This window comes from Lepidochelys kempii, chromosome 9 (assembly GCF_965140265.1).
Source record: "Lepidochelys kempii isolate rLepKem1 chromosome 9, rLepKem1.hap2, whole genome shotgun sequence".
Taxonomy (NCBI): Eukaryota; Metazoa; Chordata; order Testudines; family Cheloniidae; genus Lepidochelys; species Lepidochelys kempii.
In genome coordinates this window covers 89,417,109-89,438,942 of record NC_133264.1, presented here as the reverse complement: position 1 = coordinate 89,438,942, position 21,834 = coordinate 89,417,109, and the positions used below count along the sequence as shown (strand labels likewise).

General features: G+C 43.6%; 2 protein-coding genes across 7 annotated transcripts in view; one reads left to right on the top strand and one right to left on the bottom strand.

The window, feature by feature from the left end:
• Positions 1-295: 295 nt before the first annotated feature.
• ZBTB33 (zinc finger and BTB domain containing 33) lies at positions 296-10,685 on the top strand. The gene is made up of 2 exons (XM_073361311.1): positions 296-388; positions 5,527-10,685. Exon 2 carries the CDS (start codon positions 5,529-5,531, stop codon positions 7,578-7,580), a length of 2,052 nt encoding a protein of 683 aa, XP_073217412.1. The 5' UTR covers positions 296-388; positions 5,527-5,528; the 3' UTR covers positions 7,581-10,685.
• TMEM255A (transmembrane protein 255A) overlaps positions 5,996-21,834 on the bottom strand; it is a 58,939-nt gene continuing 43,100 nt past the window's right edge. For 2 of the 6 annotated variants that reach the window (XM_073361312.1, XM_073361315.1), the window contains 3 exons: positions 21,073-21,235; positions 19,940-20,083; positions 10,211-14,828 (listed from right to left, as the gene is read on the bottom strand). In XM_073361312.1, coding sequence (XP_073217413.1) covers positions 14,670-14,828; positions 19,940-20,083; positions 21,073-21,235 — 466 coding nt within the window. In that variant the 3' untranslated portion in view covers positions 10,211-14,669. Of the gene's footprint in view, positions 6,970-9,077; positions 9,174-10,209; positions 14,829-19,939; positions 20,084-21,072; positions 21,236-21,834 lie in introns of those variants that run through there. The other 4 variants (XR_012160987.1, XR_012160988.1, XM_073361313.1 and 1 more) reach the window with 4 other exon arrangements.

The following is a 21,834-nucleotide window of genomic DNA, read 5'->3' as shown; positions in this document are numbered from 1 at the left end:
CCGGCGAGCTGGTCCCGCCAGGGCAGGGCCCGGCGCCAGCAGGCCCTGGCGGGCGCTGCCCCAGCGGGCAGGGCTGGGGGCGGCCCACGTGCGAGCGACGCCCTGGCACCCGCGCCGGGGCCCAGCCAGGCCGGGCACGCCAAGGCCCGGCCCGCCCCCGAGGCGCGGGCGCTCCGGGAGCAGCCGAGCGGGGCCGAGGGCGCTGGGGGCGCGCTCCGAAGGGAGCCGAGCGCGCTCGGGGCGGGCAGGGAGCGCGGCGGCCGGCGGGGCAGCGCCCCCTGGCGGCCGCGTGGCGGGGGTGGCGCGGCGGCGGGCGGGGCCGCGGCGGCTGCTGGCGAGCTGGTGCCCGTTGTCTGCTGGCGGAAGGAGCGCGGCTCTCGGAGCGCAGGTACCCGGGACCCTCCCCCACGCCGCGGCCTGGGCCCGCCGGCCCCCGGGGGGGGCCCCTCTCCCCGGCGGCTCCGGCTCCGGCTCCGCTCCCCTCGCAGGAAGCAGGAAGCGGCGGCGGCTCCCCGCTTTGTGTGGGCAGATTCTGCCCCTCCCCCCGGCCAGCGGCTCGCGCCCCCCCCCCCCGCTCGGCCGGCCCGGGCCCCCCCCCGCTGCCCCTTAGGCCGGGGGGGCGGGAGAGGAGCAGCCAGAGCCGCCCCCCCCGCCCCGGGCGGAAAGCGCCCCAGTCCCCCCCCCCCGCTTTCACCTACCCCAGCCCCCCCGATCCCATTTCACTGCTCTTCCCAGCCCCCCACGTGCCTGCCCCAGCCCCCTCATCCCATCTCACCCGGCCCCCCACGTGCCTGCCCCAGCCCCCTCATCCCATGTCACCCCTCTCACCCGGCCCCCCACGTGCCTGCCCCACAGATCCCCCCTCACTGCTCTTCCCAGCCCCCCACAGATCTCCCTTCACCCAGCCTCACATGTCCCTCAGCCCCCCACAGATCCCATCTCACCGCTCTTCCCAGCCCCCCACGTGCCTGCCCCAGCCCCCTCATCCCATCTCACCCGGCCCCCCACGTGCCTGCCCCAGCCCCCTCATCCCATGTCACCCCTCTCACCCGGCCCCCCACGTGCCTGCCCCACAGATCCCCCCTCACTGCTCTTCCCAGCCCCCCACAGATCTCCCTTCACCCAGCCTCACATGTCCCTCAGCCCCCCACAGATCCCATCTCACCGCTCTTCCCAGCCCCCCACGTGCCTGCCCCAGCCCCCTCATCCCATCTCACCCGGCCCCCCACGTGCCTGCCCCAGCCCCCTCATCCCATGTCACCCCTCTCACCCGGCCCCCCACGTGCCTGCCCCACAGATCCCCCCCTCACTGCTCTTCCCAGCCCCCCACAGATCCCCCTTCACCCAGCCTCACATGTCCCCCAGCCCTCCACAGATCCCCCCTCACTGCTCTTCCCAGCCCCCCACAAATCCCCCTTCACCCAGCCTCACATGTCCCTCAGCCCCCCACAGATCCCATCTCACTGCTCTTCCCAGCCCCCCACAGATCCCATCTCACCCTTCTTGTCCGGCCCCCCACGTGTCTGACCTAGCCCCCCCATCTTCCACCTACCCCAGCGCCCCACAGATCCCATCTCACCCAACTTACCCAGCCCCCCGCATGCCAGCCCCAGCCCCCCCCAGCTTTACATGTCCCCTAGCCCCCCACAGATCACCCCCTCACTGCTCTTCCCAGTGCCCCACAGATCCCACCTCACCCCCCCTTACCCAGCCTCCCAGCTTCCACTGACCACAGCCCCTCACAGATCCCGCCTCACCGCTCTTACCCAGCCCCCCACACCCGCCTAGATCCCTGCCCTTCCCCCCCACAGATGCCCCCCTGCTCTTACCCAGCCCCCCATGCCTGCCTAGATCCCACACCCCTGCCCTCCCCCATATCGCCCCTCACATGTTCCCTAGCGCCTCACAGATCCCATCTAACGGCTCTTTCCAGCCTCCCCCTCCCCCCCGGCCTAGAGCCCACCTCCCTGTCCTCCCCTCCCACAGATCCCCCCTCACCACTCTTACTCAGCCTCATGTGCCTGCCCCAGTCCCCCACAGATCCCACCTCGCATGTCCCCCAGCCCCCACAGTTCCCACCTCATTGCTCTTACCCAGCCTCCCACAGATCCCCACTCATTGCTCTTACCCAGCCTCATGTGCCTGCTCCAGCCCCCCATGCCCTACCTAGATCTCACCTCCCTGCCCTCCCCTCCTCTCCCCCAGTCTCCAGCTCCCCAGGCCCCATCTAGATCCCCCTCCCTGTCCTCACCCGCCCCCCCCCATTTCCTTTCCCCAGCCCCCACCTAAAGCCCATCTGTCTGCCCTCACCCATATGCCACCTTACTGTTCTCACATGCCCCACCCCCAGCCCTCCACCTAGAACCCACGTCACCACCCCATCCAGTGCTCTGTGTCCCACCTAAATCCCACCTCACGCCTCCCTACCCAGCCCCTAATATCCCCCCTATTGTGTCCCCAACTAGCCCCCTATACACTCCCTACTCAGCCCCCCAGTAGCCCAGCTCATTGCCCCTTTCTTACCCAGCCCTATACACACCCCATGGTCTAGTACCTACTACCCAAACTTCTAGCCTCCAATACTCTCCTCACAGTATCTCACCTGGCTCCCAATATCTGGCCTACAGCCTTATATAAACACCCCATGCACAGCTCCCTCAATTACCAGCTTCCCCACATACTCCCTATACCCGCGATATCCAGCCTCCAATATCTAACCCCCAACGCTCTTACCCAAGGCTTAATATTGAAGTCAGAAATGGGGTTGCATATTGGAACAGTGGTTGTGGGGAAATGCATCCTCAAATTGCCCCACTAATGAAGCCACAATCCTCAGACTCTCAATCCCCTTGTATCATAGCAGTTCTCCTGTATCCAGCCCTATACTTAGTCCGACAATATGGCACCCAGAATTCCCCAAGCTCAGCCTTCTAGTCTTCTGTAATTAAAGTGTACACACTTTCCCCTTTGAAAAGTGACAACAGTGCAGCTCTCCTTATATGCTCTGCCTTACCTCCCCTCTACAGTTCCTGTATAAATACAAGTCCCCCTTAATCCTCTATACACAGCATTCCCACCCGTCTTGCTATAAGGAACAAAAGTTCAACCCCCTGTTTAATCTTCTAGTTAATATTCACAGAGGTCCGTCTTCCCAGCTAAAGCAGTTCACCTCCACAATCTGCTAGTTTGAGGTGCCTTTTTATTTCCCTATACTGCTTCCAGGCACAACAGTCCCCACCCCATCCCATGCAGCTGCTCCCCCGCCCCCATCTGCCACCATTACCATGCATTGTTGTCCTCACCCTCTTCATGCTGCTGCCTGCAACCTCTGCATTCCCTCTTTGCTCACACACCTGCAGGACCCTATCTGAGAGTTTTACTAATCTCCTTCTGTGTCCTGTCCTCCCATGCTGCCACTCCTGCAAGGCATAACAATGCAATCAAACACGCACACTCCTGCATGTGGAGGTCTAGCAAGCTGCTCCAGTATTAATCATCTGCTCCTTAACCTTGAAGTCTTTCCTCTCCTCCATGATACTTGCATCACCTGTATTTTAAGATTATCTTATATTATAAAGACTTACTGGCAAGGCATTGTTAATATTTCTTGATGGAACTGTTGAAAAGGGGGTTTCAGTTGATACATAGGCTAATCCCCCATGTTTGTTTCCTACTGGGTTTTTTCCCCCGTCCAGTCCTCTTTCAAAATGGTTGTGTTGCAGCCCTTGGTTCTTCCCCAGGGCTGATTCTTGTTGCAGATCCTCAGTAGCTATCTAGACAGACATACCACAGTGTATTTGATTCTTTCTGTTTGTGTTGCTTAAATTGCCCTCTGAGCAGGCAGGAGGCAACTGAACCTTTCTCTCCATTGACATGTAGAGATTTTTATTTAAAACACAAGTGTTTGAATTCCCACAATTAAGAGGCTGAGGTTGTTGGCAGGGTGCTCAGAGTTTACCCATTTGTAAGGGTTAGTATCTTTTGTGTTCTTTTGAAATTGCTTGACACCATAAAGGGAAATAATTGATATTTAATTAGTATTGGTTTTAAACCAAAAAGTTCATATTTCTTTTTGCAATAAAAACAAGATGTCATAATGATGGTCCTGATAATGCTACAATATTACTTGCAAGCCAAGTAACTTTTGGAAAGCCAAGTTATATTTAGTAGCTTTGAAGTAAAGTTGTTTGATACCTACATTTTCCTCTCCAAAGAAGCAGCATTCTAAAGTTACAGTACTTACTACTTGTGCTAATTCTTTTGAAAAAGAAATGACTATGTAATTGGCTGCAATGACCTACAGTGAGGAAGGAACATGAAATTTGCTTAATATCGGGTCAGTAATTATCAACATTTTATAGTGATAAACAGTCGGTCACCTCCCATTTTAAGTAGTTTGACATTTGTAATTAATATCTAATATTTTATCTGTTGCTACCAACCCAAGTCTAAAATGACATTCTCTCTATGTAAAGGGACCTGTCAGGGTAAAAATTGACATTAAATTTGTTTCCTTGCCAGCTGTGTTTTTAATTTATAAAATCCTTTAAAAAATCTTTCCTTTTCACTGTACTGATGGTTTTGCATTGTTCTGAAATATTGTACTGGGAGATGAAAATAGACCTGTTGATTTCACTTTCTGGCTCTTCTTCCTTAGCATAATGCTGCAGTAGTTGGGTTGCAAACATGTAGGGTAGGCTTGCAAATTTCTGCTCCCATGGGGCAAGTAAATTTTTTGTTTTGTTTTTTGTATTTTTTTGGACAGGGAGTAAAATATCCATAGCTTTTTTATTAGCATCAGTCACTGTGGTAAAGAGCACATACATAATTTTGTTAGCTGCGCTTGTAATTAACTCAGGACAATTTTGCATGGTTGCTTATATTTACATGTGAAACTTTTTTGTTTTTTAAATATTTCTATTTTTAATTTTTTTTAAAAAACTGTAGCTTTACAGAGCCTAAATCTTGATTATGTTGATGTGATATTGACCTTAAGTTAATGGTGTCTCCAGCTAACGCTTTGTTGGTTATTACTCAGTTGAGTTTCTCATTTTAGTGAACACAGACCTTTGGATATATTTACAGCTATGGAGAACAAGTAGCAGCAATCATGAAACTTACGAGCAATACAGTATATGGACTGTTTACCAGTGGGAATCAGACTTTGTCTGCGCTGCTAAACCTATACTGGCATGTAGCTATGAGTAGCTCTCTAATGTAGTGGCAGAATACTCTGACAGAGTTTTTCTGCCAGTGTAGGAACACCACCTCCCCAGATGACATTAGCTGTGCCTACACTGGGGTTTTGTCAACATAGGTATGTTGGTTGGGGTGTGGTTTTTTTCACCCCTTCAACTGACATAGCTATGCTGGTATAAATATTAGGTGTAGACAAGGCCTCATTAATAAGACTTAGTTTGGGCAGGGGAAAACCAAAAAATTCTGAATGGGAGGATTCTGTACTGCATCTGAAAATGTTATAAATTCTGTAAACTAACATGGTTCCTTTTACTTTTCTTTCTGAAGGAATGGAGGGAAAAAAACTGATTTCTGCAACAGACACCCAGTACTCTGGAATGCTACTCCAGTCTTTGAATGAACAACGTGACCATGGACTTTTTTGTGATGTTACGGTCATCGTGGAGGACCGGAAATTTCGAGCCCACAGAAATGTCCTTTCTGCTTCTAGCACGTATTTTCACCAGCTTTTCTCAGTTGCTGGGCAAGTGGTGGAACTGAGCTTTATAAGAGCAGAGATTTTTGCAGAAATACTCAACTATATATATAGCTCAAAAATAATCCGAGTTCGATCAGACTTACTTGATGAGTTGATTAAATCAGGGCAATTATTGGGAGTTAAATTTATAGCAGAACTGGGTGTACCTCTGTCACAAGTAAAAAGCCTATCTGGTGGCATCCAGGATGGTACTTCAGAAACTTTACCTTCTAGCTCAGATCAAGAGAGTCTTGAAACACAAATATGCCCAACAAAACATTTGAGTCAACATGTAATTGGTGGGATGCCTGTTATAACAGAATCATTTTCCTTACATGGTGAAGAATATGAAACTACAAAAATTACAGTGAGTGATTCAGATGATGATGATGATGTCATCTTTTGCTCTGAAATTGTGCCTGCGAAGGAGCGTTCTCCAGAGACCAGTGCAGTGGCACAGAGCCAACCTTGCCCAAATCCTGCTGTGGTTTCTGACCAAACGTCCTGTAGCACTGGTGGATCTCCCCCTCTAACTAGTATTGCAGCAACTCAAAAACTCACTTCCTCTGCCAACCAACCCAATCCAAACCAAACGCAAACTAGTGCTGAATCACTTGAATCCTCAACTCCAAAGCATTTGACCCCCAACATCATTTTGCTAAATCAGTCTCAACTTAATTCATCACTAAGTGTCAGTTCCTCACATCAACAACACGTGTCTCCTACAGTTAATTTGCTTGGGGAGAATCAACAGCCATCTAATAATGAGTCTTTAGCTGAAATGGAAACAAATGCTGTTGAGGAGGAGGAGGAAGAAGAGGAGGAGGAAGATGTGGAAGATGATGATATCATTAGCTCATCTAGTCCAGGTTCAGTCAGTAGCAGTTCTTTGGTTCAGCAATCTTCTCCCCCCAAAGTAGCAGCATTTGAAGGATCAGGTGTACAGAAAAAACAGGTTGTTACTTTTCCACAGGAACCATCTTCCAAACCTGGAGAGTTTAAAATAAAAATCTCAGATGTTCTTACTGGAAGCAACAAGGATTCTTCTGTGGGTGTAGCATCAAAACATGTGATGGAAGGTCAGAAGATCATAACTTTAGATACAGCTACTGAAATAGAAGGCTTGTCAACAGGTTGTAAGGTTTATGCAAATATTGGTGAAGATACATATGACATAGTAATTCCTGTAAAAGATGACCCAGATGAAGGAGAAGTCAAACTTGACGAGATGCCGAGAACATCTGGTGATGATCCTGCAAACAGAAAACGCATGAAGCTAAAGCATGATGATCACTATGAGCTCATAGTGGATGGAAGGGTCTACTACATTTGTATTGTATGCAAGAGATCCTATGTGTGTCTGACAAGTTTGCGGAGACACTTCAACGTTCATTCCTGGGAGAAGAAGTATCCGTGTCGATACTGTGAAAAAGTTTTCCCTCTTGCAGAATACCGTACAAAACATGAAATTCACCACACTGGTGAGCGAAGGTACCAGTGTTTGACATGTGGGAAATCTTTCATCAATTATCAGGTTATGGCTTCACATATAAGATCAGTTCATAGTCAAGACCCTTCTGGAGATACCAAGCTTTATCGTTTGCATCCTTGCAGGTCTTTACAGATCAGACAATATGCATATATTACTGATCGTTCAAGCAGTATACCTGTAATAAACGAGGATGGACTTGTTTATCGTGTTGGTGCAGGAAAAGATGATGCTGAAGGAACAACTTCTAATCCTCCAACCAAGCCAATGACCTGGGATGATATTTTCATTCAGCAGGGAAGTGAATCACTTTTTAAACAAAATCTATCAGAGGGTAGTACTGAATTTGAGTTTGTAATACCAGAGTCTTACTGAAATGCTTTAAGTGCTGAAAAAGCTTCAGTATAGAAAAGGTGCAACTGTTTCAAATGAACTGCTAAAAATATTGTAAAACAAACTGTTAAAGTGAAACCAAGTTTACTTGTTCTACCAACTCATCAAAGGGTAGTATTTAGATGGATTATTTGTAGCTGCAAGTCATTTGTAGTAGCAATTCATCTGAAAGTTTACTTGAATACAGAATAAGATATTTCCAAGGAGCTGTCAGTGTTTTTTCTAGTTTGTTAATTTTCATTTAAAAAAAAAAAAAAAGGAAAGTTATAGCTTGACAAGGTACAGTTTCCTTAAATAATTTGAAACATTGTTTTTCTTCTAAAATAACTGGGGTATTTTCCCATACCTTGAAACATTTATTACAGAAACTTTTTCTTTCATGTTAGCACTTTAATGCTGAATTCTCTTTAGATGTTAACACCGAGACCACAATAAGATGTTCAGCATAGCCTCTTGGATATGGCATGATTTTAAAAAATCCCACTGCTCATACATTAACTCTGAATAGTGTATTACTGCAAGGGTCCAAACTAACTGATCCATTTGTTTGGAGCAGTGTATTTTTGAACCAGCATCTTAGTTTTGTTTTTCTGGTCAAAATGAACCAATTCTCTTTGTGAAAATGTTCATACCGATAAGAAAAGTTCAGTTTGGGCTGAACTGAACACACTTTATTTATATTTGTCAGTACAGTAAGCAGAGTATTCAGTGGCTGGACCATTATATTTTATTCTTTTTTGCAATGGGGAAAAATATCAAGCTACAATATCGACAAAAAAGAACATTGAAGAGAAAGATTGAGCTTTGCAGCATGTTTTTAAAATCCTGAGGAATAATGTCAGACCTTATTATTATTAAAGAGTATGCTGATTATTTAGAATGAGTTGCTGCTTTTCTGTTTTGTTCATTTTGTCAAAAGGCTTTGATCAGATATTTTGAACATTTTTAAAATACTTTTCCTAGCAGAAGACTGCAGAATATGCTTCCTGAAACGGAGAAGTAATGTAAATGATGCCTCAGCTCTGCAGCTGAGACTACTACAGATTTTACAGGCCTGTTTAGCTAGATTTTTAATGAAGTACTGAAAACTTTTCCCAATGGGAAGTGTTGCTGTCAGGAGGACTAAATCAATAATCAAGTTGGTTTTTTTTGTTTTTGTTTTTTAATGCGTTTATATAGGTTCCATGGCATAGGCATATCAATATTCATTTTCAGTTTTAATAATATCCTTCCTTTCCCATGCAGTTGGTACATATTTAGGCACTTGGAAAATAGTTTAGTAAAAGTTCAACTAGAACAAGAAATGCTAGTTTACTTTCAGTACTATCAGCACAGTCACATAGTCTAGCATTTCTGATTTAGGAACTTGTTGAATTTTTGTAAATGGTAATATGAAAATTAAACAGAGGTTTATAGAGGACTGAAAAGAATTGTTGTGCATAGTGTTAGTTATCAGTAACCTTTCATTAAATCTCTTACCTAAATCACACTTTAGGATTTTTCTTCTCATATTCATGTTTTAAAAAAAAACATTTCATGTTCAGACCAACATTTCTTCACCTTATGACCTGCAATCTTAAATTTCCAGAAAGATAAGTTATATTTCAAGGTAAATGGTTCAAATATAATTAAAGCTATAATTAACGGGTACCAGAAATCAGTATTTGTAATAATGGGAAGAGGAAAAGAGAATTTGTTTAGCTACTAGGTATAGAATGCAGCACTTCTGTTTTCTAGGCTAAGAATACAATATGTATAAATGTTTTTATATTGTAAATTTACCCTTTTAAAATTAGGAACTAGGATTTAATTCAAAACTATGTGCATTGTCAAATCATAAAGTAGGTTGATTTTGTGTAGATGTTGATAAAAATTGCTCTTTGGGCATCGGGAATATTTTAAAATGTGATAGATTGAATGTTGTTTGAGTTTCATTGATGGCATTTCAGCAGTTACACATAATCCTTTCAAAGAAATAAATATTGATTGCCTATAATAGCACAGGTTGTACTCACTTACCTCACTGTGTGCTAGATAAAAGCTTCATGGCCTCATGTCATGAAAAACATTGAGGGTATATTGTAAATTAACCTAGTGTGAAACATCTGGAATTAAGCTTGCCTTGCAGAATATATATCCAGTAATAATGGCTATCAATATTTGCTGCTGATAAGGTTTAAACCTTAAGTTGAACTGTGCCTACTAAGGTGTCTCTTTAGAAAAAAAAACTGGAAAATTGGTGGTTCAAAAGGTGTAGTTTTGCCAGAAGACTCGGGCCTGCATGTGTGTCTCAGTCTTCAGTTTTCCTTGGAAGTGAGCTTCAGTATCCAAAGTCCAGAGGTCATGTAAAATAAACTTTTTTTAAACTTCACTTCCAGTATTTATTGGATTGGAAACATGTTAGATCCCTTCTTTTAAACTCTTTATGGGGCAATAGACTTTTATATTTAGATTTCTGGCTATTGTACTTAGGGTGGGTTTTGGTTTTGTTTTGTGTTTTTTAAATCTTTATCATTACCTTCTGGTTTGACTTAATCCAAAACATTTTGTAAATATTAAGAAATTGGCTCTGGAAAAAAAATTGGATTTACACTAATTGAATCTGAAAATGCATTTATATAAATATTATTACAACATTCAGCAGAGATCCCATAGCAAACCTAAAAATCATTTTACAAATATAAAAGTTAACTCTGATCTGCTACAAAATGTAATAATGATGGCTAAGAGTCCTCACTGTGTGGCTTCTATGGGAATTCATACCACAGCATTCCAATATATAAATAAAACAAATATGGAGATAACAAAATTGATAGGTTGCTTATTTATTTTGTACTGCTAAGGCATGCAGTTTATACAAAGATGCAAAAGCTGACAACTGTATACATTGAACATTGGGTTCTACAGCTGTTACCTATCAACTGTTCTGTGTGAAACATTGTTCATTTTTACCAATACTGTAATGTATATACTTGTACAGTCTTTTCCTTAACATAGTTTTTAAAGTTGTGTTCTACTTTTCATTAACCAATACTTGATATTAGTTCTTAGAGCTTTCTATGGCAAAAATAAAAAGTTTTAATTCTAGAGATGTGCAGAATGTTTTTTTCCCCCAAGGGCAATCCACTTTTCTGAGACATTTTGTGTTTCTCAGCAACTGGTTTGTGGACCAGCGCCTGCCCCTGAGGTCTTCCTGACAATTTAGGAAGGCAGCAAGCCAATTCCTGGGATCAAAAAGGTTGAGAAACACAGCTTTCGATGAGTTAATGTTTATAATTGGCTCCTGTAGGACTTTTTAAGGTAGCAGTGAATTCTCAAAAAAAATTATGCAATTTAGAGGTTTCTTTTAATAAGCTGAATTAGTTGAACAATGGTGCATATTGTAAACTGCACAATCTAAAAGTATTTTGAGCCAGTATGTGTTCTACTTGACTTCTAATTGGGTTGCACTGGTCTAGAAACTTATACTTGTGGTTGTCTTATTCAGCTGATGTATTTAGTTAACTCATGGTGCAGCAACTTCATATTTAATGAAGCTGCAAATAAGTTAATCTCTAATTGGTTATAGTTTGGAATTTTTCCATCTGCAGTTCTTAACCATAGTGTTGAGATAATTGATACTTTGGTTGACTAATAATTATTATTGAAATGGGGTCTAATTCTGCAACCCTTAATAAGTAATACTTACTTACCAGAGTAGACCCAATCAACTCAATGGGACTATTTGCTTGAGTAAGTGCTAATCAGCATAGTAAAACCGATGTGGGGAAAGGATTTGACAAGAAAAACATAGCTACTCAGAAACGTGTCAAAAACAGTTTGGGGAGAATATCAGGAACATTAGTAAAACATCTCATTTACATGGGGATTGGACTTGCTCCTGCTGGGGTCAACAGCAAAACTCCCACTGACATGAGTGGTGCAGGATCAAGCCCAGCATAATCTATTGAACTTAATATAAAAATAAGTGAATGGGATACTGTACTGATTACATTATTCACTTCTGTTTGAAATACAGCCTTCCATTTTAATGTTCTTCAGCAGACTTTCTCTGTGTGTAGCAGGCAACAGAGGATACAGACTGGTTGCAGGATTTAAGTCCAGTGACTACACTGGGCCTTACGCATCCTGGGTAGCACTTATAAGTGTAACCCCCCTGAAATCAATGGAACTACTCGGGAATAAGGATTGCAGAATTGTAGTTACTACAGCTATAAAATGCGTAGGATACATTTGTTCTTTCAACACACAATTTACAAAATAAGAGCTCAGTGATTTCAGTGGGACTCCTAAGGGTAGTAAGCACCATGCCCAGTAAGGTTGGCAGTTCTGGGCCCTAAAATAGCAAATGCTGTCTTGGCTTTTTCTGTAGTTCCTAGTTACATACAAGGAAGGTCAGTGCAATGGTGGCAACGTTAATACTCAGAAAAGCTGCTAAAATGTAAACTGCAACTTTGTGAACATTTTTAAAAAGTCACAGAGTTTTATTTTACTTTTGTGAAGTAATAAAAGATACATACGAGTCATGTCATTTTTACATTCTCATAAGACATTATGGATACAGTGCATAATATTGCATGTATGTTCAGTGTTTATACTGTTGAAGCAGAAGGAAAACAGATAGCTGAACAGAAAATCCTAATGATGCTTTTTAATGTTAATATTGAGTTGTCTTTTTATAATGAATTTAAAGCAGCAATGCAGCTTTTGCTTAAATATACTAGCATATAACAATTAATATAAAGCTCAAAGGTTTGGAAAAAAGAGCTTTGACAATTTCTTAGGTTTTCTGCTTAGGTTAGCAAAGGTGCTAACAATACACTTGCTTCCAAAGATCCTTTTTTCTGGCACTGAGTTATTTTTCTCCCCTCATGACTGTGCAATGCGCCTTAGTTCTGACCTGCAATATATCCCCTATGCCTTGCAACCCTATTTAATAGAGATAGGCACAAATGGTATACTATTTTCCAGGTGAGGTTAGGACTGTAACTTTTATTTCAAAGCTCTAGAAGTAAAATAATATTTTTTAAAAACATTTATGCAATATACTTCTCACAGGGAGTTGTACCCCGGGTGCTGTCACTTTTTTTTTTTAATTGCATGCAAAATCTCTTAAAGATGTGATTGAGTTGAACAGCTGTGAGGTTAATTTAGAACAGAAGGGGTATTAGTGTGCTAATTTATTTCTGGTGCCCAAACTTATGGGAGCTGTATTTTAAACCATATATGATGGGGGGAGGAAGTCTACTGGAACATGTTCGGCATACACTACTGTTTTAAATCCAGTGAGTATCTTGCATGTATTTCTCCTCCCACCATTTTCTAAGAAAAAATATTTTCTTGTCAAGATAGAAGTTCTACATTTGCTTCTGGTTGAACAATTCTCTTTTCAGTTTGAGGTTAGATGGACTTGTATCTGACAGGGAAATGAGTTTAAAAATGCTTTGCAAATGTGTAGGATTAAAAGCAGCACGTTAAAGTGTGGTTGTACTCTGAACGTGACATCATGGGTCCCACATGTATCTTCCTTTTTTACACCATCTCACATTTGCTTAGGTTGCAAGTAGAAAGATGCTGCAATCTGAAGTCCAACTGTATTTGTTGTGGCTCACATAACAGCATAAACCTCTACAAGCCGAATTTTGCTCTCCATGACATTTTGTCTGGATTGAGGTGACACAGCGGTAAATGGGTGTAGCCTTACGGTTTACACTTCTTTAGATGCAGGAGCTGAAATAGAATCCAGCCTTTTTGGTATAACAAGTAAAAAGCAGATACCTTATTTTTATCCCCAAAGTAAACAGATGAAATGCTCAGAGTGAGTGGTTCTGAACAGGAAGTTGCCAAATGAAATCACTTCTTGGGCAAGAACCACACTTTAAAGGAGCATTGTGCCACTTAATAAGGTTGATCTTTTTTGTTATGCAAGACGCATACAAAACCTGCATGAAATCTAGATCAGCACAATTATCATTTGAAGATTAAAAGAAAGTCACAACAATAACAGCAAATTCTAATCAACTTTGTCCTAGGCTATTATTTATGTGGTGTTGAATTTTATCCACAAGAGACTTACATCTTGAGAGCAAATAGTGGAAATTCATTACATGCAGCCTGTAATACAGCCATTAAAAAAGTTATTATACAGGGTGCTGGCTCAAAACAATCTATAAAAATTTCCCAACCAAAAGAAGGAAAACACATGGTTTTGCTGAAATGACTTGTGGACAGTGTCGGATGCCTTTTCTTAGCAGAACACAGAAAACTGCATCTTTCTATTTAGGAGGTATCTACAATCCAATCGCTGATACACAATCACCCAAACTGTGTGATTTTTATATTATTTACACATACCAGAACTAACAATACTCAGTTCAGTATTACACCTCCTACCTTATGATGCATCCTGAAACAAGCCAGCCTGGCTCGTGCAGTTCTCTCTTTCAGCAGGCTCTATTCCAGTTGTAGGCCTGCTACAGGACATCATATCCTACAGAATTATTTTTCCATCTGTTTGTATTATGATTTAAGAAACTCATGCTCTTCTTTGGATTTTCCTTTGATAAGGATGTAGACCATAAGCAATGAAAGATGTGAACTACATTCCACAGCCCAGCAATGTCCTGACAGTAGGAAGCAAAAGGCCAAACAAAATTAACATCCGAGCTGATTTTCAAGCACCCTCACCTTTAGAGCAAAAGAGTAGGCTGGCGCAACTACTGGTTCTGGCTAACCCCACTCCATTTTTATCCACGTGACTGCTCAGCTCAAGATGAAGCATGGCAGACTGCGATCAATAGTCTGACCAGGTAGCACCTCTTAAAAATCAAGGACTACTGTGAATCAATTGTAAAACAGGCCTGAATTTAGGTCACCCGCTCGTCACTGACGCTAGTAAGCTTCAATGAAATTATCCTTGCTCTACACACAGTTGTTAAACCTCTACATAAGTCTTGCAAGAATGACCAGAATCCAGTATCTGATAGTGTCCTCTGTAATGTTCTCTCCCTCCCACCCCAATAAAATATAAATACAAAATGTTCACACTTATTTCAAGAGCACATTTTTTCTTTACGGTGTATACGGGGGTGGTTTTTCAAAAGGAGGAAAATATGGCGGGGAATAGCGAGGAGGAGCACTGGAGGACCACATGTAGCTTGGAGATGGTGACATTGACTGGGGATCGTCTGAAAGTCCAGAAGGAGTGGAAGCTGGAAACACACTGGAATGCTGCACAGAAGAGACACACATACGTTCGTCAATAGCAAGCTTGAAAAGACTACAAGGTAAATAAGCATTTCTTAAGCTCCTACACTGAAAGGGACAGTGGCCAGTTAAAAAAAATAAATGTTTTTACCAAACAATATGATGTTACTAATATTTTACACCTTGATCCTGCAAACGCTTGTTAAAGTTAAACATGTGTATATTCAAATGAATAGCCCCACTGAAGTCAAGTTAAGCAGATGAGTAACCGTTTGCAAGATAAGAGCTTAAAATGGTTGAAATTTAGAGTTAAATTTGATTTCCCTTTCATCATTTCTGCTGTTTACTTAACACATTTCACTAAGCTTTCACAGTTAACACAGACTAGTCAATTTCATCCTTTGTTTTTCATACATTAGACCACTGCTGTAACGTTTACGTTGCAAATGCTGCCCGAGAATCAAATCTTTCTGTATATTTGTTTGGCTTTTACATTAATGTGGGGGGCACGGACTTCAATTTTGTAAAACCAAATTTGTCACACAAAACTTACATATTTCTCCAAGGCTACTCAGTAGTATCCCTTTAAATTGATAAAGGCAGCATAGCTTACTCCTATTTTAGTCAGCATTTTAGTTGGAAAAACAAAACTGGCACATGGCCAAAATAAGTTCCACTCCTAAAATTGTCTTCATATAAATCACAAACGATGGGTTTAAAGCATTCCACCAAGAAATACTGACACTGTTAGAAAATTGTTAACATGTATCCATCTGTCTAGAAACAGGTCAAACAAAGGAGTTAGGAAAAGGTGATGAGACACAATGAAGCAAGCCTCAACACTTCATTCAGTCATTCATTCCTCCCACAAGATTCCCCACGGTTCCATCCATGACCACCATTTCCTGGGCTGATCTGGGCGCTCCCCTCTTTGCAGTCGAAGCCATCCCAAAGACCCACTTCTACTGCGGTAGCTGTAAGACACTGGTCCTGGCTGATCAATAATGGCGAGGTTGTGAAGGATTGGGGATAATCTAGACATTTTAGCATTTAACGAACCATACAATTGAATTATATGCCAAGATAAAACAAATTACCAGTTGGACCTATCCCCCTTTTTTTGGTTTGTCTTTTATACCGTGAATGTTTTGGGGCAGCCTGGAAAGCACCTCGTATACTGGTGAGGTTACTTGGTACCTTGCAATAATCTGACATCTAAGTGACTTAGGGCGAGGACAAAATCTTTGCATTGTGCTGCAAAGGCAGATACTGAGAGCACATGTGTCCTGATTGTGTGTCAGAGAAGAGCATTTATAGCTTTGTGGGACTCAAGTGTAAGCAGCAATAGGGTGTGAAGATAGAGTTTAGCCTTTTGGGGCAGGTTGCCTGTGTGAAAATTGCTTTAAATTAAAAAAAATTATATTGGAGGTCATATATATATATACACACACACACACACGGAGTATCTCATTTCCCTATTACAAACTGCTACAGCTTATTGTGCCAATATGGTGCCACCAGCTAAAGGCAGGCTTGGAGCCCTGGGGAGCAGATTGTGGGCCAAAGGCTTCTGTTTTTGATTACACGTTTTGATGGCAAAACGGCTTTCCCTCACCTCTCAGTTAGGGCCAAGCCCCTCCTCCCTGTCAAGTTTCAGCCACTTGAATCCCCCAAAACTCTCAGGTCTGAAATATGGGGTGACTTAGCTGCGGCGGGTGCTGCTGCGGTATTGGCTAGAGAACACAACCTTGGGTTTTAAACATTACAAAGCACCCATGTGTTGCTGCCTAGCAACAGCCATGAGCCTCTGAGGAGAGCCGGCTTTGTTGCAGCTGTAGAGTAGGCCTGGCTTATTTTGGCTCCAGCCAGCAGTCAGATTTTATTAATGAAGCAGGCCACTGAAAGGGCTGCACTTTTGATTCCTCCCTGTCTAAAAGGAACAAAAGGCGGAATGAGCCGCCAGTGAGATGAAACAACCTACTCTTTCTTTTCAGCGCCAAACGTGGCTTTCTACCTGCAGAAGTCAAAGCACTGTAGGAATGACCCTTTCCTAGCTGATCATTCCCTGCCCCTCCTCAACACACAAGGTGATTGCCTAGCATAATGCTATTTTCATGCAGAGGGTGACAGTTTCCTGCCTGCTTCATTTGTGCTAGGCATGTTCCAATGGGATGAGAGAGGCAAGGGTCTGCCACTGGAAATGGCTTGTTCAAAGTGACTGGACTGTCATGGACCACAAGAAGCCTGTCTAGGCTCACACCTGGCATGAAACAATCTCAACCCAACCCCTAGAAGTTTGTGTGCCTAAAAACTGACAAAGAGTCAGCTCAGCCACTCTGATGACACGTGCACAAAGTTGGAGAGAGTTTGCCGGCGGTTAGGGAAGGCGATGGAGTCAGGAGACCTGGGTTCTAGACCAGGCTCTATTAGAAATGTGGACTTCTTTGTTTTCTGTCAAAGTGATAGAGTGACTGTGCAGAAGGGTTAATTGGCTAGCTCCTTGTAGCAGAAGACATGCAGTCCTTCAGAAGGGACTGAACGAGGAGAGGGGAGTGGCCTCACATTCCACGCAAGAGGGAGCAGTGTGGAAGAAGGTGCAGAGACATTGCATGGAACATGCAGACAAATGGGGCACTGAGGCTACTACTAGGGGAGAAGGGGACTGAGAGACAGAGATGGGTAAGGAGGGAGGGGCAAAGTTATGCAGGGCCTAGAAAGGGAGGATAGGAAACTGGAACAGTCTGATGGAACAATTTCCAAGGCCCTTAGTGACTTAGGAGCTCAAGTCTCATTGAAAGTCAATGGGACCGAGGCTCCCTGGTGTCCAAGTCACTTCTGAAAATAGGGCTCAAGTGTTTCTGAAAACGTTCCCTTTGGTCAGCACACAGGTTTTGTACCCATTAAACTGTCCCCTTTTAGGAATAGCACATTCAGCAGCACAGCGCCTTGGAAAGGGGCTTGTCAGTATAGTTCAATTTGGTAAATGTGTAGGAATAAGCTATCCCAAGGTAGCCCTTTCATAGTGATGTAAGTCCACAGTCTGGGGGGTGGCACTGATCTAGTGAAATTGGTACAGAATGTGTGTATGACAAGCCTTAAAAATCCTGAGCTGAGGAATACTCAACGCTTTACAATCTTCCCGATGTCAGTGTTACATGGTAGCATCAGAGGGGCTACAGACGGCTACTGTTAAACAGAGAAGACTGAGGACAAGGGACAGTTTGAAACGTACATTGCAGCTTCTTTCTTAAACAATCCAAAAAAAGCCACCAAAGTACTAATCATAAATAAGGATCCACTTGTTAAATCCAACAGCACAAATGTTCCTAGTCCTGGCACAGCTCCCAGAGGATACTCCGGCCATAGGGAAGGGACGTAGAGGACCATGCAGGATCATCTTATGAAGATCTAATACAACCTATTCTGAGGGACCTCTCGGCTTGGCCCTTAACAGCACGTGACACACTTCCCAGGGGTACCCAGCACTGGGATGCACCTCACTGCCACCTGGCCTTAGCATGAGGAAGGTGGCAGCTCAGACAGACATACTGGAGCTAGCTTTAATCTCGTGAAGCTGTGGCAGGGTGCACTTGAGCCTGGGGTGTACAAGCCCGTCTGGAACCCTGGGTAATTACTTGTGGGGCCAGGTGAAAGCTAGCTCGGGTACGTCTACTCGAGCGGCAGTCGCACCCTGTGACTGCCGTCTGGACATGCAACTTAGTGAAACTTAAATACCGGCCTCAAGAACAAGGTGCAGGTTTGCAGGGAAGTTCTAGCACCCTCGGTAGGAGGGGGGATTGCCTTCGGTAGACCTCGGGGGAAGAGACACCTTCGTGGTCCCAAGGCTAGGGTACTCTTATCTACCAAGGGAAGGTCATGCCTGACTAATCTAATCGCCTTTTATGATGAGATTACTGGTTCTGTGGATGAAGGGAAAGCAGTGGATGTATTGTTTCTTGACTTTAGCAAAGCTTTTGACACGGTCTCCCATAGTATTCTTGTCAGCAAGTTAAGGAAGTATGGGCTGGATGAATGCACTATAAGGTGGGTAGAAAGCTGGCTAGATTGTCGGGCTCAACGGGTAGTGATCAATGGCTTCATGTCTAGTTGGCAGCCGGTATCAAGTGGAGTGCCCCAAGGGTCGGTCCTGGGGCCGGTTTTATTCAATATCTTCATAAATGATCTGGAGGATGGTGTGGATTGCACTCTCAGCAAATTTGCGGATGATACTAAACTGGGAGGAGTGGTAGATACGCTGGAGGGGAGGGATAGGATACAGAAGGACCTAGACCAATTGGAAGATTGGGCCAAAAGGAATCTGATGAGGTTCAATAAGGATAAGTGCAGGGTCCTGCACTTAGGACGGAAGAACCCAATGCACAGCTACAGACTAGGGACCGAATGGCTAGGCAGCAGTTCTGCGGAAAAGGACCTAGGGGTGACAGTGGACGAGAAGCTGGATATGAGTCAGCAGTGTGCCCTTGTTGCCAAGAAGGCCAATGGCATTTTGGGATGTATAAGTAGGGGCATAGCGAGCAGATCGAGGGACGTGATCGTTCCCCTCTATTCGACATTGGTGAGGCCTCATCTGGAGTACTGTGTCCAGTTTTGGGCCCCACACTACAAGAAGGATGTGGATAAATTGGAGAGAGTCCAGCGAAGGGCAACAAAAATGATTAGGGGACTGGAACACATGAGTTATGAGGAGAGGCTGAGGGAGCTGGGATTGTTTAGCCTGCAGAAGAGAAGAATGAGGGGGGATTTGGTAGCTGCTTTCAACTACCTGAAAGGGGGTTCCAAAGAGGATGGCTCTAGACTGTTCTCAATGGTAGCAGATGACAGAACGAGGAGTAATGGTCTCAAGTTGCAGTGGGGGAGGTTTAGATTGGATATTAGGAAAAACTTTTTCACTAAGAGGGTGGTGAAACACTGGAATGCGTTACCTAGGGAGGTGGTAGAATCTCCTTCCTTAGAGGTTTTTAAGGTCAGGCTTGACAAAGCCCTGGCTGGGATGATTTAACTGGGAATTGGTCCTGCTTTGAGCAGGGGGTTGGACTAGATGACCTTCTGGGGTCCCTTCCAACCCTGATATTCTATGATTCTATGATTTAACGCCACTGTCTGTTGTGCCGTACCTGGAAGTCATATGCTGAGTATGGTGGCAGATGAGGAGTGCTGTGGTAGTAAGTGTTGTAAGAAGTCACCTGTGGCCTTGAGTAATAGGACACTGAGGGATGTGCGTTTTCAACTGTACAGTTCAGTGTAGGCAGGGAGGGAGTCTGTGGAAACAAAGACACACACAGTCTGACACAAAGGTTAACCTGCACTTGACCCACACTCACAGATAACTGACACCTGCATGACTGCAGAAGTGATTTAAAGGAACAGTGACTGATTTCAGAGCCCAGTTCTGGTGAATGAACAACTTGCAGCTCAGTCTGATTGCTCTGAAGTCAATTCATTCTTTAGCTATTCAGTGTGTTTCCTTTAAGAACGAAGAGAACAGGCTGGCCAAAGCCCATCCCACGCTAGTGCACAAATGAAGTGGATTTTCAGAATGGCTTCACAAATGCCTTACATTCCACGACCCAGTACTGGGTCGCACCCGCAGATTGAAAACCAATGGCATAGCACATGCCCTATTCAAGCCTACTGAAGTCCCACTTATTGTCAGACCAGTATTTCCATCTTCTTCCAACACACAAATTATCTTATTTGGTTTCCCCCAAAAAATCAGCTTCAGCTGTTTTACACAATGAGGAAACCAGGTGAATAAATTTGGATGAACTGAATGGTAAGTATTCTGTAAAATTCAGAATTTTTACCGTCATGATTATATTAAACAATTCATAAACCTAAGTGCCACCGAAACATGTTTCTTCTTAAAAGGGACATCAGGCAAAATATTCATTTTAAAAGGGAATTCCTCCACAGTGGAATTAATGTCTGAGATTATTATCACTGACTTAATCTTACATTTCTTCATGTGCTTATTTGTTAATCGTTTGCAATTCCCTATGCTTAGACAGTCTTGTTGGATCTGCCAATTTAGTCAATTTCACTTTCTGCTTATAGTTATTCCAGTTCCTTCTTCACAGCACAAGCACAATGGTGCATGATCTGGATTCAAACACAGTAAAGGATATTTAAACAACCACTACCTGTATGTACTGTAATATCACTGCCAGTGAGGTTTTTAAGAAATGTGTATGTCTAAACTTGTCTGATCATGTGCCTTTAATTTCTCTAGTAGCGTGCATCATCTTACCATGTCTTTAAAGCCTCCAAGGATTGCAGCTGTGATGATCCCTAGAAACAATCCAACTATGTTCAAAATTGTCGCTGACCAGAGCAAGTGGTAAAGGTGAATGATATCCTGGCAGCTGCTGACATCAATATATTCATAGTACCCACCAGAAATTTCCACTCTGCTGGATTAGAAAAGAATTAAACAACAGTATAATAAAATCCAAAAAAGCCCACCTGGACCACAGAATGCATTCCTGCAATGGACCAGGGGTCCGAACATCAGTGGGATGTTTCCACAGGTAAAGCCTGCTGGAGTAGGCCCATCATGTTGTGACCTGAATATTGACATCTCCCCACATGATTATGGCTGTGGAGAATACTCATCTTGAATACACAGTGATGCAAACATATCCCGCAAGCCCCCCTGAATGTCACTGAAGTCAGTGAGTTATGGGTGGGTGAAGCTGCAGTCTCGGAGTTGCCTCTTACATTTCTACCTCATGTCCTACAGTTACACTGGGCTTATTGCCAGAATAATAGATAATTAACCAAATGTTCTGTCCTAATACAGCACCATTGACTTCACAGCTCTTTCCACACTTTAAATTTCTCACCCCTCCCGGAGAGGCTGGTAAGCATTACCATAGCCATTTTATAGAGGGACAATTTAAAGACATAGAGGACACATAGCTTGACCAAGTCGACACAGTAGCAGACTTGGGAACTGAACCCTGGAGTCCCTTAAGTGAAGTTTGGTAAAAAGCTGATATTCAATATATAG